This window comes from Plectropomus leopardus, chromosome 12 (genome assembly GCF_026936395.1).
Source record: "Plectropomus leopardus strain MGB_pleo_1.0 chromosome 12, ASM2693639v1, whole genome shotgun sequence".
NCBI lineage: Eukaryota > Metazoa > Chordata > Actinopteri > Perciformes > Serranidae > Plectropomus > Plectropomus leopardus.
This window is the reverse complement of record NC_142187.1, coordinates 24,730,512-24,746,670: the sequence shown is the minus strand read 5'-3', so window position 1 is coordinate 24,746,670 and position 16,159 is coordinate 24,730,512. Positions and strand designations below refer to the sequence as shown.

Here is a 16,159-nt window from a genome sequence, read left to right as displayed (position 1 = left end):
TTCAGGCTCCACAATGCTAATTCAATACAATGCGTCTAATTGTGGCCCATTTCAGAGGGGCCAGCAAGATCCTCTGCCAGCCATTCAGGGGATTACTGCTAATTGGGAAATAAACGTGTGGTAAAAGAGTCTGGGATGAGGTATTTAATGTGGAACCCTCTTAATGGACACTTAGAGCTTATTAGCTTCAGTCTAACAAAGCATTGTTTGATCAGAAAGGCTCCTTTATTTTCCCTTCATGGTGTTGCATTAGATTCGGTGTTTTTCTTAAAAAACACTGATTGTTTTGTTAGGCGCCACTGAAAGTCAGCATCAAAGACGCTGTGCTGCTAAATATCAGTTCAATTATCTTGGTAATTTCATGTTGTGCATTGAAGCATAATTCATACAAAAGCATATTTTAGTAATGGTCTGTAGATATGGACCACTCACCACAAAATCCAGAGACCAGACGGCCAAAGTGCTTATCAGCGATGGCTTTGTTTGATATTTTGTGGAGACATTGAAAGACCATTTGTTAGAGCCTGTACACCAAAATAATAATGGATTTATTGTGCCACCAACTATTTAAATTTGAATATATACCAATACTTTTGGAAAGACTAGTCTACAAATTACAGTCATGTGTTGTCGCTGCTGTTGGTTCAGTAATTTACCTTCGACCAAGAATGTTTTTTTCAGAAATATTGCCCTTAGCTACTTATGTTGTATTATTATTTAGCTGTAAATAGTATCCGCATCAATCCTGTTTAAGTAAGTTGTGGCAGCAGTACGTTTGCAACTAATTCAGTTTTTTAAAATCACTGTCTTATCCATCTGCATAACTAATTTTTTAACTTTTGGTTAAAGATATTCTCCACATCAAATCACTGAAGGAATACAAAATAGCCATTTGTAGGTCAAATACTCACCCCGTGTTGTGTTGAATTTGTGAAGAAAACTTTCTTGGATGCCTCCACAGCGAACAAAGAATCCAAATCTGAAAAATATAAGTAGAGGGTTCCAGTTTGCAAACTGTCACACAACTCGTACAGGATAATCCAAGTCTCTTTTATTCAGTTGAATGCTCAGTGCTTCCCAAAAACAGGCATTTTTGCTAAAGCCTTTAAAACACTTCTGCGTTACAGTCTAATGCAAGAACAAGTAGCGCGTCTGGGCAACACACTGAAACACAGGCAAAGTTTAAACGCGCATGATTGTCTAGGTGCACAACTTGTATGCGGAAATGTTTTAAATAGTAAGGTTTTAGAAGAAAATGCATGTGTTTATGAGGTACTGAACAAACAACTGGATAAATGAGACATATATTATACCAACACATTCTCATCCCAACTCATCAAATATTGCAGCTTGTTCAGTACCGTTCTCGTCTACATATGACAGGCGCCTGTGTCTGAATTTCCGGGATGGTGTGTCAATTTACAGCTTTTAAATAAAACTGTCTTTTTAATATAAACTTCAGTATCAACAGGAATTATATGGCTTCTGCTGGTTAGGCACATACAGTTTTTTTTTTCCAAAATAAACTTACAATGTCATAAGTTTCCTTGTACAACACAAGCACATGAGTACTTTAGGCAAGAAAAAGCATGTGGTTAGATATATATATATTAAAAAAAAAACAAAAACAAAACATTGTGGTTTGGCTCAACATTCATACGGTAGGAGAAAAGCAAGCTGCAAGGTGAAAGTCAGAGCTTTGTTAGCCCCATCAAGACCCGCCCGCCCTATAGCTACAGCTCCTTATATTCCATCATTACCAGCAGTGTATCAAACTGATGCTGTGTGATGGAGTATCACCACAGGATAAGGTGGCTTTGTGTGTCAATTGCTGACACTGAAATCACTGACCAAGTGGCAGAATTTTACAAACGCGGATGTGTTGATTATACTGCACAGGTTTTATGAGAGTTTTGTAAACAGCTGTTTTAAAAGAGTTTTTCTGTTGTTAAACGCAGTCCCCTTTGTTTCAGTTCATCAAGACGTTTTGGAAAAGAAAACCAATAAATACTGAAACATCTATCAGTGGATTCATTTGAGAGTCGAACTACTGAAAACATATCGGCGACAAATTTTTAATTAAAATTGATATTAAATCAATATTTTTAGTCACAAGTTCAGGTTCAGAAATGTGATGATTTGCTGCTCCAAAAGGTGCTGCTCAGTGTGGAGACATGCAAGAAAAACTTTTTTTTGATGAGTCATTGATATACTAATGATCATATTGAAGGTTTAAGAAATGTTGACTGTCCGGTTGACAGTCATTACCATCCAAGTCACATCTTATAAAGTTAAGGGACAATTCAGGAGAAAACCTCAATCTGTTACCCTGTGAAATCCATTTATCCATGACCCGGCTGCGGTTAAAAGAAGAAAAAAGATGGATGGATGGAAAAACATTCAGTGAAATGATTCTATCAATAACGGAAACATTGATATTCACTATAATATGACCACTGCTTTCAATCCAGCACTATGCATGAAATGATCTAGAGTTCAAATGATTTATAGCTTCAGGTTCATGTATTTTCAAAAAAAAAAAAAGATTCCAGCCTGACCCAAAAGGGATCTTGACCTAGAAATAGCTGTCCCATATGTGAAAAAAAACAATATATATATATATATATATATATATTTATATATATATATATATTACCGCCATTTTGGAGGCAATACATCTTGTTGAAATATCACCTATTTGTTGTGCCCTCGATTTCAAGTTTCTGACATCAAATCAAGGGCTTAGATATTTTGGGCCATCAATAAGACAGATGGTCTATGAAGCGAGACTCACTCAGAAGCATTGCAGCATCACATTGGTTTAGTCTGGCACAACATAGATTTCTATCTCAATTAAGGAGGCGGAAATGATCCTGAAAGCAAATTGAAATCAAGTGTTAACTGTCAGTGGGGTAAGAAGGATGCCAGAACTGGCCCTTGACCAAATATGTTGTTGTTCCAGTCGCTGATAAGATGGATTCCCACATACTCCCATTCATTCATCAACATAAAGTTATGCCATGTTGTTGCAGTCACAAAGTCGTTCCATGTTAAAAAAAAAGGGGGGGTTTGGGCTGCCAAGATGAAAAATGTCCTGTGTTACAAATCAGTCGTTGCATCAGTGGCTCAAATCTTTCTGGAGTCTGAATTCACTGATAAGATTATGGTCACAGAAAACTCAGAATGCTATAAGCTTCTTTAATTCGCAGCATGAGTTTCATAATCATATATTTTAAAGGTCTAACTTGTATGGTACAATATGTTTAACACACCACACACTGAACTCTTTTGCACTGCAGGAGATAGTTCATTTTTAACTTACTGACCTTTTACATTCATAATACGCTGCCTCTTACTTTTACTCAAAAGGTCACACTGGTGGTTTTGCATAATTATGCCAATTCACTACAACTCACATATACTTAACATTCTGCTGACCATTTTCCAAAGCAAACTCATCTAGTTTCAAGTATATACATGTTCAAAATCAACTTGGAGAGATCTGGAGCTTAATTTACCAAAGTCAATATTTAGTTTGCTTTTTGTCGGTTATGTTATTGTTGCATGGTAATACAGCTGTAAGCATGATCTGATTTGTGTGTGCTCATGCGCTGCAACATCCAAAACTTATGAGTCAACTGCTAAACAACAAATGTTGTGATAGCTTCCAAATGTATATTATCCTTTTTACAACATCCGTATTTGCAGTTTGTTTGTCTGAAGAATTTGGAGAAACAAAGCTTCTTTTGATTCGAGGAGTCTGCACTGCATTACACAACACTAACATAACCCTGACAGATACATTTTGTTCACTGTGATGTATTATCTAAAGTTACTTGAGTATTTCCATTTTATGCTATTTTAAACTTAAATACTCCATTTGCATTTTAAAGGCAAATATTGTATTTTTTTTTATTACATCACATTTAAATGATAGCTTAAGTTACTTTACAGATTTCAATTCTAAATGCAAAATATAAATTAACTAATAAATGATGATTGATCCAGATTGATGCAGATCCATTTAAAAGTGATCAGATCACATCAGTGGATGAGAGGAGCAGCTGCTGCAGAGTAAAAACAAACTTTGAGACAAAACTCAAAACTCTGCTGCTCCATTTATGCTCTGGGCACGCTCTGTGCTCCAAAAGAGTTGTGCAATGCACAGCTGAATGATTTTTTTTTCTCCAATAGCACTCCTACTAAATGGTCCAGCTCCAAAAATGTAAAATCAATATGTGTCGGCAGATGTTTTAATGGTTGCAGGCTGCTACAAATAAATTAACATGTGGGAAACCCTGAGGTTAGGGTACCCACTAGTATATTAAGAAATGAAAATTAGGCCCACCTTTACTAGCTGCAACAGTAAAAATATGTACAAATTAATACACCACTAATCTTAATCAGGTGATGAAATAAATGTGGTTATAAATTGGGTAATTCTGCATAATGAGTGCTGTATTAACTGGGTCAAGTTATCAGTCGGCAGACAGCAGAGAGATGATATGAGAGATAATATGTAGTATCACAAGTTATCAGATATAACTTGATGGACCAGAGGAGCTGACTTTATCCTCAGCACTTTGAGTTTATTCTCAAAATTGTATTTTAACTTCATTCTCAACATTTCAACTTTGTTCTTGAAGTCTGACTTTTTGAAATGCAAAATAATGAAAAAAAATCTTCCTCCTCTCATTTTTTCCCCTTCTGCCTGGACCAGGCAGGCAATACTTTCACACGTATTACCATTATTCTTTAAATAGACTCGCTGCCTCAACTCTCAGGATTGTAAATGTATCAGGACATTTTTAAGGCTCTTTTCCACCCCTAATGATCACTCACACACAATGGGAGACCCCACCAGTTCATCCCCCACTGAGAAGTCCAAGAGTCTTTTACGAGTACATCACAGAGTACAGAGTTTGTCCTGCCTTGTGTAAAACACAGAAAGTGACTTGTCATGTTTATACATCCTTTCTGGTCTGGTCTGAGATTATATAGGAAGTGTTGTCTGTGTCCTATAATTGCTGGATGACATTACCTACCACACTCAACAGTAATCTTCACTCTGGAACCATTAAACACATATTTTATATGAGTTCTTGAACCTAACTTTTGTTATTGTGTATCCATACGCTCTTATTTTGGCGGGAGAACGACATGGATTCGTGGAAATGAAGGAACAAAGCATGCATATGGTTATCTACAGGATTATAAATGAATTTTTCTTTAATAATCTACTGGATGACACTGGTTGTAAAACAGTCCAGAGCGAGCTCTCTCCTGGATCAAATAGGCAGGTTCTCAGCATGCTATCAGCACTGTTAACTCCGGCTGTAAACCAAACCTCCCACGAGGTCAGGGGTCAAAATGTTTGGGCTTCAGAGAGACGCCATAGGCTGAGAATGGCCAGGATTTAATATGAAGTCTGACACACAGTTACTGCCTGTGAATTAGTGACCCGTGCATCCACCCTCCATATACTGTAGGAAGACAATACAGAGAAAGTCCAGATGTGGATCATCCAGGCATGAGACTGGTTATTATGGGGGTAAACTCACACTTCATTTTTTGAATAATACTGGATCCAATTTTATAGTATAATATATGATTAATAACAGACATTTTAAATAAAGCAAATTTAAATTTCATTTTATGAACAAGTTGTAATAGTTCCCATAATTCTATTCTGTATGTTATGCTAATATGTTTCATTACTATTTAATTGTCCATAGGCATGACTATATGGATATCTGTCAATCAGTCCACCACTTAAGTCCTGACTGAACAAATACTGGATATATTGCAAAACAATTTTCGGTCAACATTCACGACCCCTAGAGGTCGAATCCCATCAAGTTTGATGGTTGCCTGGGTTTTTCTATAGCACGCACCACCATTGAAGTTTACAATTTTTGGCATTCAGTGAAATGCATTGGATTACTTGCAATGAAAGTGTGGATACAAAGCTCCCAGACACAGCACTTGGCTTTGAGGCCACTTTAACTTAGTGGCCAAACAATGTTATTACAACTTCTGGATTTGTCACACGATGCCATTGGACCAAAAAGACATTTCCCAGTGGACTTACACTGTATAATTTGTTAAATACACTAATAGCTGAATCCAAAGTTATTTTCCTGTATTTATTCATGTGACCGAGTCTGAGAGGTTGGGAGGCAGGGCGAAAGGAAAAGGTACTGCACTCGCTCCATGGACCCATGGATGTGGAAAAAAATAGTAAATTTATACCTTCAAATCACCCATTTTTTTGGCTTTTTATGTTGCAAAGCAACTTTTAAAGGAATGAACAGCCCCTCCCTCCAGCACTGTATCCAGGTCACCTTATACATTGGTGACCACGTCAAAATTTTAGTTTGTTTAATACTTCAGTTTATGACTCAACACTTTCAGAACTGACAATTGATCAGCCTTATCTTATCTTTGTGTTTACCTCAAATTAGCTATAGTTAACACTTTAGCTTACAAACAAGATAAACTAAGATGGAGAACATGCTAAACATCACTGCACGTAAGCATTGTCATCAAGAGCATGCAAACATGCCTTGATTGATATCAGGCTACCTGAACAAATAAAGACCATTTTTTATTTGTTTTAATATAGTGAATTATCTCATATTCATAAATTACAAACAGGTGAAAATACTGTGACATAGTCTTTTGCTCTTTTCACAAGAACACAAAAACAGCTAACTTTGTGCCTCGTAAAACCTGATGACACATTCGTTCTGATGAGTAAGAGGAAAGTCGGAGAGGTGACGGTGGATGAATGAACATTATTTCACATCACAAGTGTAGAAATGTGTCTCATCTGTAGGGCGTGCGTTTGCATTAACCCTGTTCAAACAGACTGGAGCAAGTGTGTCATGTTGATCTGTGAAGCTGCACGGCGAGCTGCGCAGCTCTTAGGCACAGTAAGGTGAAAAGCAATTTTCTTTGGTTGCATGACTTGTCAATGATCTAACAAAGATTTAAAAGAGGTCAATTGGATTTTGCTGATGTTATATATAAACCCCAGACAGAATAGTTTCTGGGTACAACTAGAAGATTCATTGTAGTTGGCTCCCCAGTGACAATAAACAGAAATAGCAGTATAAATACTAATGAGGCAGACATAAACAATATGCCTGAGTTGTTTTATGAATACTGAAGAAGCTATTTGGGCAGTGAAAACAATAGATAACAAGCTTATAATTCATGTTCATGAATTTAAAGGCTCCATTAAGTTAAACAGGAACTCCACCAGACAGTTTGTTGAGAGAACAATGTTGATTTAAAGCACAATATTTTTTTTTTCCATCTGTTATAAGATAAGGCAGATAGTGAGTGTCCCTTAACACTGCGGTCAAATGACTACACTTTCCTGCGCAAAGACTAACTGAAGGATACTTCAAATGATTTATTTCTTTAGTGAAAATTTCAATAACACCCAGATAAAAGACTTAGAGCACCCTTGCCTGCTTCCCCTTCTTGCTCTTCATTTGGCATGCATTTTGGCAGGCACCTCAATGCACTGCACTCCAGGGTGGCACAGATGATAAAGGGAGAGAGAGGCAGAGAGGGAGAAGGACACACTCGTGGTGGGGGAGGGGAAGTGGTCCGTTATCAGGAGCTGAGAGCAGCAGCCTTTACCTGAGACGTGCACCTGCTGGCTCAGTGTGTTCTCACGGAGGACAAACCCCCCACAACGGTACATCTGGACACACTTGAAAATATGCAGGCCAGTTACTGCGGTATTAAAGTGTTCTTGTCTGGTATCGCATAGATTTGTCTGCACAGCACTTTGTAGTGGCACAAGGCCTAATTTTTACACATTTGGTGGTCAACCAAGCTAAACATGAGACATTCAGCTACATGAGCTATGAGACACTATGGAGAGATAAATTCCTAGATACAGAAGAATCGCTCATTTTAAATTATCACTATGGTGCTGCATTTTGGGAAATATGTGTATTCATTTTCTTGCCAAGAGTTAAGACAATTAGATTGCTCCCACTTTTATTGTGCACTAAATATGTTGCTGAAGTCAGGGGCTGCTTAGCTTAGCATAGCATAACGACTGTAAACGGGCTAACAGCAAGCTCGGAAAGTAGAAAAATACACTTATCAGTACCTCTAAAGATAATCAGTTATTGCATTCTATCGTGTGTTAAATCTGTACAAACACCAAATTGAGGAAACAACAACTGGTTATGTGCTGGACTGTTTCTTGGCCACTGACTCTAATAGTTGCCCTGCATATTGCCGTTTTTATACTTGAGTTTTTGAACAGATTAAATAAAACAAATATAAACAGTATAGCATTAGGGGAAATATATTGATTCACTTTCTCTCTGAGATTTAAATAACAATGTCTCATGTCTGTACCAGGCCCCCAAAAACAGCAGTTCTGCCTTGCAGCAAATTTTTCCAAGTGGCCACTCCCTGTATTGCAACAAAAAAATAGCCCAAAAGCATTTTTCCCATTGACCACCATTGTAAAAGAGACATCTGATACCAAAAACTGCAAGCAATTAAATAATGACTCTTTTTATTGTGAATTTTAATCCATAGCAGTTTAAAACTTTCCTAGAGCTAAGAAAAGCTATTCAAAAATCTTTGACATCGTCACAATGTAAAGTCAATGAGCCAAGCAGGAATTCATGGGCGGGAGAAACACTACTGCACTTATTCAGAGTAACCCTGGAAGACAGAACTTTTTGGGGGTGTTTAAACCTGGTTAAACCTGGCATCTGGTATCTCGGTATTGTTACAAATGTATGGCCTGTACGGTAAAAGTAAGGCTACCACTAGGTACACGGTAGCTTAGCTTAGCTTAGCTTAGCAGAAAGACAGCTAACACTGCTCTGTCCGATAACAAAACAATCTGCATACTAACACCTCCTAAGCTCAGTAATAAACATGTAATGTTTTCCACTCCATTTTTTTGTAGTGGTTAAATCAATGAAATGTAGTGTATTAATTAGTGAACTTTAGAGGTGCATTGGGGCCTTTACACATGGGTGGCATGATGAATAGAAAAAATGAAACTGCAAAATACTCTCTTGCAAATGTTTTCCAACAAAACTATTCATATGAGCTTTGATGCAGATAGTTGCCAGCAGCAATGCAAACTTACAACACCTGCAGGGATCCTGACCCAAGCTAGCATCTGGAAGTCCTTGTGAGGTAAGTTGTAAAGTCTAAGCCACTGTAAATGTATTTATTGCATTTCCTTTAAGTGAAATGCTGTGAGTGAATGTGGGTTCCTTCTGATAAACAATTACCCAGTATATGTCTAGGCCTTTTATTGTGAAAGGTAAGAACGGAAGGAGAAGAATCAGATATGCGCTGCCTTTCTCTGTTCTGTGTGAAAGTACTCATGACAAAAAAAAAAATATATATTGATGTGCAAATTAATTGCACATGGTTCTGGTGTGTTTTTTGCTAACTTTGGACAGAGCCATGCTAGCTTCCTGTCTTTATGCTAAGCTATGCTAAACCTGTCACTCACACCAGCTACATATTTACCATACAGAAGTGAGAGTGGTATCAAGCTTCTTATCTTAAAAAAGTATATTTCCAAAAACGTCAAACTATTCCTGTAATTTTGTCAGATTGTAAACTTGACGCAAAAGGTACCTGATCATTTGTTCGCATGTCTTAGTATCAAACAATGTTTCTGTAGGGACTGATTGCCCTCTTGTCCCTCCTGTGCGACTGAGGCCGAGATGAGAGCTATTGTAGGGAGCGTTAATACAAACCAGATGTTAAACTTGTGTCCTCAAAATGAATGGGCCTATTGGGAAACCAAGGCGAGTCTCAGGGGACATTCCACTGGAGGCTAAGCTGATTGGTTCATATTGAAACAACATGGCCAAGATAAACTGGGATTTCAAGAAAGGGGGTCTCTGGACGCTGGAGTCTAAAATAAATCGTTAGGGCTAAAGGAGGAGCTTAGCTCATCCTCTAAGGAAAACAGTGAGTTTTGCAAGTGACTGACACACATGATGACTGTGGCGCCAGGCAACCTCGGTCTACGGCCCAGTTGTGGGCTGCATGGGAAGTGGAGAGCATCGGGGGCCATGCTTCTTTTGTGCTGATGTCACAAAGCTGCAGGGTATTACTTTTTCCAAATTGTTGTATTTATTTTCCCCTCACGACTTGACTGTTTTTGGCAGAGGGAAACTAGAGCTGAAATGGTCTTGTAAAGGCAAATTTAAATGCAGCTCATTTGTTTAATCTTGCATAAAGGCATCAAAGATATCATGTTTGAGTCAGGCTCTGTGAATTCAGCTACATCTTGATCTATTTACTTTCTAACTCAATTCCGTATTATTCAGTTCATGGGGATGAGATAGTGTACTTCAAATAATATCAGTTTGAATCAATTTTGTTGATTTGTGTTTTTCCAAACTGATTATAATATAATGCAGTTTTATCTCAAAAGCCCTTGCTTTTTTATGTTCAAGATTCAAAGATTTATTTGTCACATACACTATTGTATACAGTACAGTGTGCAGTGAATGCTTAATTACCATCTCCATAGACTGTGCACGGGGAAAGTAAAATTAAATGCAAGAAAAATATTTAGACTAAAAAATTTGGAGCATTTTAAAGGAGAAGTGTGTAGAATTTAGTGGCATCTAGCAGTGAGGGCTGCAGATGGCAACCGGATGAAACTTCTCCGAGGGCCAATTGTGAACTCCTGGTTAGGATTCCCTCATTTATTATTGTCAGGAGGTTTTTACTGGGAGTCGGATCATCTGTAAAGGTCTCTGTCTTTCCAAAACAAACCTGACCAAGTGATTAAAACCTAAAGCAGTTTCACATACGGCTGGGCAATAAAACAATAATAACGTTGGTATAACTTTCCTCGATAGAGACATAACAAATCATTGATATAATATAACCATCCATATGCCCATAGAAGGGGGCACTTACCACTCACTATTAACTGGAGGAAAAAGAATGAGATGTAATAGTAAAATAAGAAGATAAGAAGGGCCACTAATGCATACAGTAACGTTATAACTTTACAACATTCAACATACTCATAAAGTTATTTTTATTATGATTTTATTATGATTGTTTTGACCCTGTATTACAACAATACCACGTCATTAAATTTACCACATAACATTAGCTACAGTAGTTGTATAGTCAAATCATCTAATGCTTATAATTGTAAGTTAGCAAGTTGACTGACTAACCGGCTGTTTCATGACAAAAGGTAATGTGAATAAAATGTTCATACATTTCCTTGTTCAAAAACTTGATTGCAGTGAACATCAACATGGCGATGTCAGTGGACAAGGACTCGCTCCCTATGTAGATATAAATGGCTCAATCTAGGGTAACAAAAGCACAGTGATTCTGATTTTCAGGTAATTATACACCAAATATGGACCTTTAAAAGAGCAAATGAAAGTAAAAAGGTTATGATCAACAATGCAATGTTAAGTAGCTCTGAGAATTATATGAGTACAACCACTAGAGAACTCCTTATCTTGTAGGACAGCTTGTTCGAACGTGTGTAACAGCTTGTTCGAACGGGAGTAAGAGGATATTTAATTTCACTTTCATAAATCAATACTGATGTTGACTCTCATAAAAGCGCATCAGTATCAGCAGTGAGGAGATAATCAACCCTGTGACCACATGGTTTTGTCGAGTGGAAGTTGTTTGGACCTGTTTTGGAGCCTGGGATAAAAAAAAATAAAATAAAAAAAAACTCCCAAGGTCACACTAGTGGCTTTTTAATTACCATCAGCCAGTCATGGAGGTAATTGCTGGTGCCATGTCCTTCAGTGCTCTGACTTGTCAGGATTTACAAAGAAAGATCTAAAAAGAGAAGCACGCTTCCACACAATAGCTGGAAAGCAGGAGTGCGGCGGTGCTTTCCTCTGTCAGAGGGCTGGTCGGCCTGTTTTGTAAGCACTTCCATCCTGTGAAAGCCCCTGGTAGACCTCCACCTGCTAGCTCACTACTAGTCTACTGCAACTTCTCAGAGAGAGAAGCGAGCCAGCCTCTCCCCCTCATTTCACTGGCGCCAGCGCTCAATGGGCCCTGCACTTTGATTATTTGTGTTAACAGTTAATTTAGCACCACAGACACATGTGCCAAAGCTGGCTTCACTTCCTCATGCATCACCAACAAATGTGACTTTTATGAGTTCCTTTTCACAGGGCCACCCCCCTCTCAGGCGAAGTTCTCGCCTGTCGACTCACTGCGAACCCTCTATGGACCGAGTCCCCCCCACCAAACACACACACACACACACACACACACTCACCGTTGCAGACACCATCTCCTCACCTCCTCTTACCTCTCCTCTTTCCCCTCCTCCCCCATCTCATTTTCCAACCTCCCGCCTCCACTCCTCGCTTATTTCGTTGGTTCAGCCTTAATCTCTTCCACATCTTGCCTGAGAGAGTTATTTCTGGCTCCTCTGTTCCCAATGTTTGCATTATCAGGAATACATTTCATGTCAATTTATTCGTTGGTTAAATACCACAAGAGAGTCACTCTTTGGGAGATTTGAACTGCAGTTGAAAAGAATGCTTATCCCCCAAAAGAGGGTCTTCTCAACCTTTTCTGATGCCTTTTTTCCATTTGGATCAGCGCTTATAAAAATAGCTACTAAGCGGGAATTAAAGAAATAACCGTTTCATACAGTGAGCTCACTTAAAAAGACATTATGGACCACAAAGAATGCATACCTTATTGCAACTGATGATAAATGGCGCTATCATCCAGACTCCTGGCTGAGGATGACCACTGTAAGTGTTCCAGATATTAAGTCAAACCTGAGAGCGTGACCTGCACTCTGTCAGTGTTAGGTGACACAAAGATATAATCTGCCTTTATGAAAACCTCTACCCTCAATACCAAGTGGAGCCACAGTCTAGTGGGTAGTGGGAAAGGGAGCTCAGAGGACTTTGTCAATGCCTAGTTAGCTTCGACATTGATACTTACAGACTGGGAAAGAACAGTGCTGAGGGAGCACAAACTAGCCGCACGCCGATGAGCTCATGCCAGGACTATGCAAGCAGAAGGCCACAGGAGCCATGGAAATATTTGGACATCTATTTTGCTCCCCCGCTTGTCTGTAGTGCAATCCAGTGCATCATCTTTTGTGGTCGAGAGACACGTTTTCAAGTGGCCAGAGGCAGAACCTTAAAAGGTCGGGTCTTGCATTTTTTTTTTATTGTGTGACTACATTTCAGCCACTCAGCAGGAGCAAATTGCAACCGCATCCCGACACCGCAGATTCTTCTTCATTAATTCTCCATCCGTGCCATGTGGTCTATCACTGCTCGAGCATTGATTCATGCGCAGTGGTCCATAATGGCACGGCCACTGTTACGGCCTGTTTTCAGTCAGACAGAAATGGTCACTGCTGGTATGATGAAGCAATGTTATATGTGGTGAAACTGCCTGTGGAAACATGAGAAAATCTTATGTAATTGGTTTTTCTTTAACATGAGCTCACAGGGTCTGGGTCTCTGCAGTCAGGCAGCTTACTGAGCTCACAGGGGTGACATTAAATCTTTCATTTGGATTATATTTTATCTCTTAAGAGGTTCAAGTTTCAGCTTTTAACTAGGAGCAGGTGAATTCTAACACTTTAGAATTAAGGGACAGTTCAATCTCAAATCAAAAATACATATTTTTTCTCTTACCTATAATGCTATTTATTAATCCAGATTGTTTTGGTGTGACTTTCAGAGTGTGATATTGGCCATAGAGATGCCTACCTTCTTTCAAGTATAATGGAAGTAAATGTCACTCGGCTTGTGGTGCTCAAAGCGGCAAAAAAAATACTTATGGTGCTTTAACTATATTTTGATGTTAATGCATTTGTACTTTTATTAGGAAAATGTTTAATGCTGTAAATAATCTTATAGCAGAGTAGTTCTACACTAAAGTATTTCCACTGTTACTTAATTACAAGATCTGAGTACTTCTTCCAACCCTGATTGCCTTATATCACATAAGGCATATCATATTTTGTATAATGCTAAATAGAGGGGTTAAAATAAATGCTTCTCTAAATTCTGCTAAAGCCAACAGAACGAAGACATCACCTCTTAAAGCCTGTGAAGAAGCTCAACAAAAATCACTCTTCATTCTCATTCCCCTCACATACAAAAGGTGAGAGGATGACAAAGTCTATCCTCAGGGGAAGAGGGGGGAGAAGTCACGGGGGAGTGCTCTCAGAGACACTCGGCTGACCAGGCTTCTGCACACAGCTCCGGGATTCCCTCCTCTTCCTTCCCAGTATTGTCTCACATCCTGCAAGGCCCGGCTCTCCTGTCCACTGCAGCCATCGCTGCCACAATAGCATCAGCGGGCACCGGGCACTGAGGGGTGACCAGAGGGACACCAGCAGTCAGCCTGACAGGATGTGACACACTTCTCTCAACAATTAATGAGTACAAAAGAAGCGGATGACACGACATGACAGCTTAGCGTGGCACTTCAGGCCTTAATGGCTCACTGAGTGGCATCTTCACACCCGGCTATCACACTCTGAAGCAAAAATGGTCAATGATGGCAACATGGAAATGACTTGCTAGAATGTTTATTTCAACAGGAGGTCACGCTCTTGGAAAAATGATGCACTGAGATGAGAAAATAATTTTAAAAAACTAATGCTCAGTGGTGGCAAATACCTTCGTGCTGCAAACTTGCTCAAACGCAGTACTTCAGTACAATTTGAGGTTGCACTTTACTTGAGAATTTCCATTTTATTGTATCTTATCCTTTAGCTCCACTACATTTCAGCAGCAATTATTACCTTTTACGTCACCTCAATTTTTTTGACATCTGTTACAACTTACTTTGCAGATCACGATATTAAAGGTACACAACAAGTGTAGTCAATATTAGTTTGATCTTGCCAAGCTACAACAAAGAAGAGCCCTCAGCATAAGCCAATATTATACTTTGAGAGGCCACCCTGCTGCCTAATGAGTATTTTTAGGCTCACTTTTGATACTTAAAAAGGACAACTTTCAGAACATTAATATACCAGCAAACAACGATTTGCTATGTAACAAAAACATCAGGTGCACTATTGTGCATAATCCCAGTTACACATAACTCAATATTGTGCACACACTGCACATAACATTGCATTGTTGTAATCCTGGCTTCCATATTCTTTGATGTGGTAGACAGTCCAGCTGCGCGTGCATATTAGGAGGATTTCACATCTGGGACCCAGGTCCAATGACTCCAAAGTCCAGTTTGGTGTGTTGGGCTATTTCATTTATAATAAGTCATGGTGTGCTCAATATCAACTCAATAATGAGATATCTTTCATTTCTATCTCTGTACAAGACCTATTTTTTATTTGACTAATTAGAGCTTGGTCCTGTGTTGTGTTTTGTATGTTGAAGCTGTTAATGTTGTTGTGGTGATGGGATGTGTTTATTTGTGAGTATGTAATGTCATGTATTGAATGATGTTTGGTGTGGACCCCAGGAAGAACAGCTGCTGCTTTGAGTACAGCTAATGGGGATCCTAATAAATGAAATGAAATGAATTTGTTCCATTAGTGTGGACACGGTGCACCATTCTGTGCCCAAGAATACTTAAAACGGTGGTATCAACGAAGTTTTACATGTACTCTGGTGTGGTACGCATTGGGTATAAACACCAACTGTACCAAAAACACAGAGGTAGAGTGCTATTTTACATGACTACAAGGAGATTATAAAGAGCTATGTAACAGCCTTAATGATGCAACAGCGCAGCCTGCAAAAGACAGACTCAGATTCAGCTTTGCTGCAGCATTTGGACCTGCAGTTGGAGCTCTGACGGGGGGTGCAGAGTACTGAGATTTGAACTTGGGCAGGGTACGAATCAATCATACCTATTATGAAAACACCCTATAGTGCACATCATTTCCTGTATGTGTAACCCACTGGCTAGCTAATCACTGCTGCTTTCCACTGAGCTTGTACAGCAATTACTACTATTAATCCCATCCTGACCCATAGCTTTGTCACAGAAACATAGCATCCACCCTCCTGCATTAAGCCTTTAAAAATCAATACCCTGCAGAAAACTGGGGCTTTCTTGGTTTGCATGATCCAGAATATAGCTAAATAAGGACCATAATAAGTAAAACACTCATTATATTTAAGAA

At 38.9% G+C, this 16,159-nt stretch overlaps 1 protein-coding gene across 2 annotated transcripts in view; it reads right to left on the bottom strand.

The window, feature by feature from the left end:
- Positions 1-16,159, bottom strand: part of ube2v2 (ubiquitin-conjugating enzyme E2 variant 2) — an 84,200-nt gene that overhangs the window by 51,714 nt on the left and 16,327 nt on the right. For both annotated transcript variants that reach the window (XM_088085604.1, XM_088085603.1), the window contains one exon: positions 912-979. In XM_088085604.1, the coding sequence (XP_087941730.1) occupies positions 912-979 (68 nt within the window). The remainder of the gene's footprint in view (positions 1-911; positions 980-16,159) is intronic.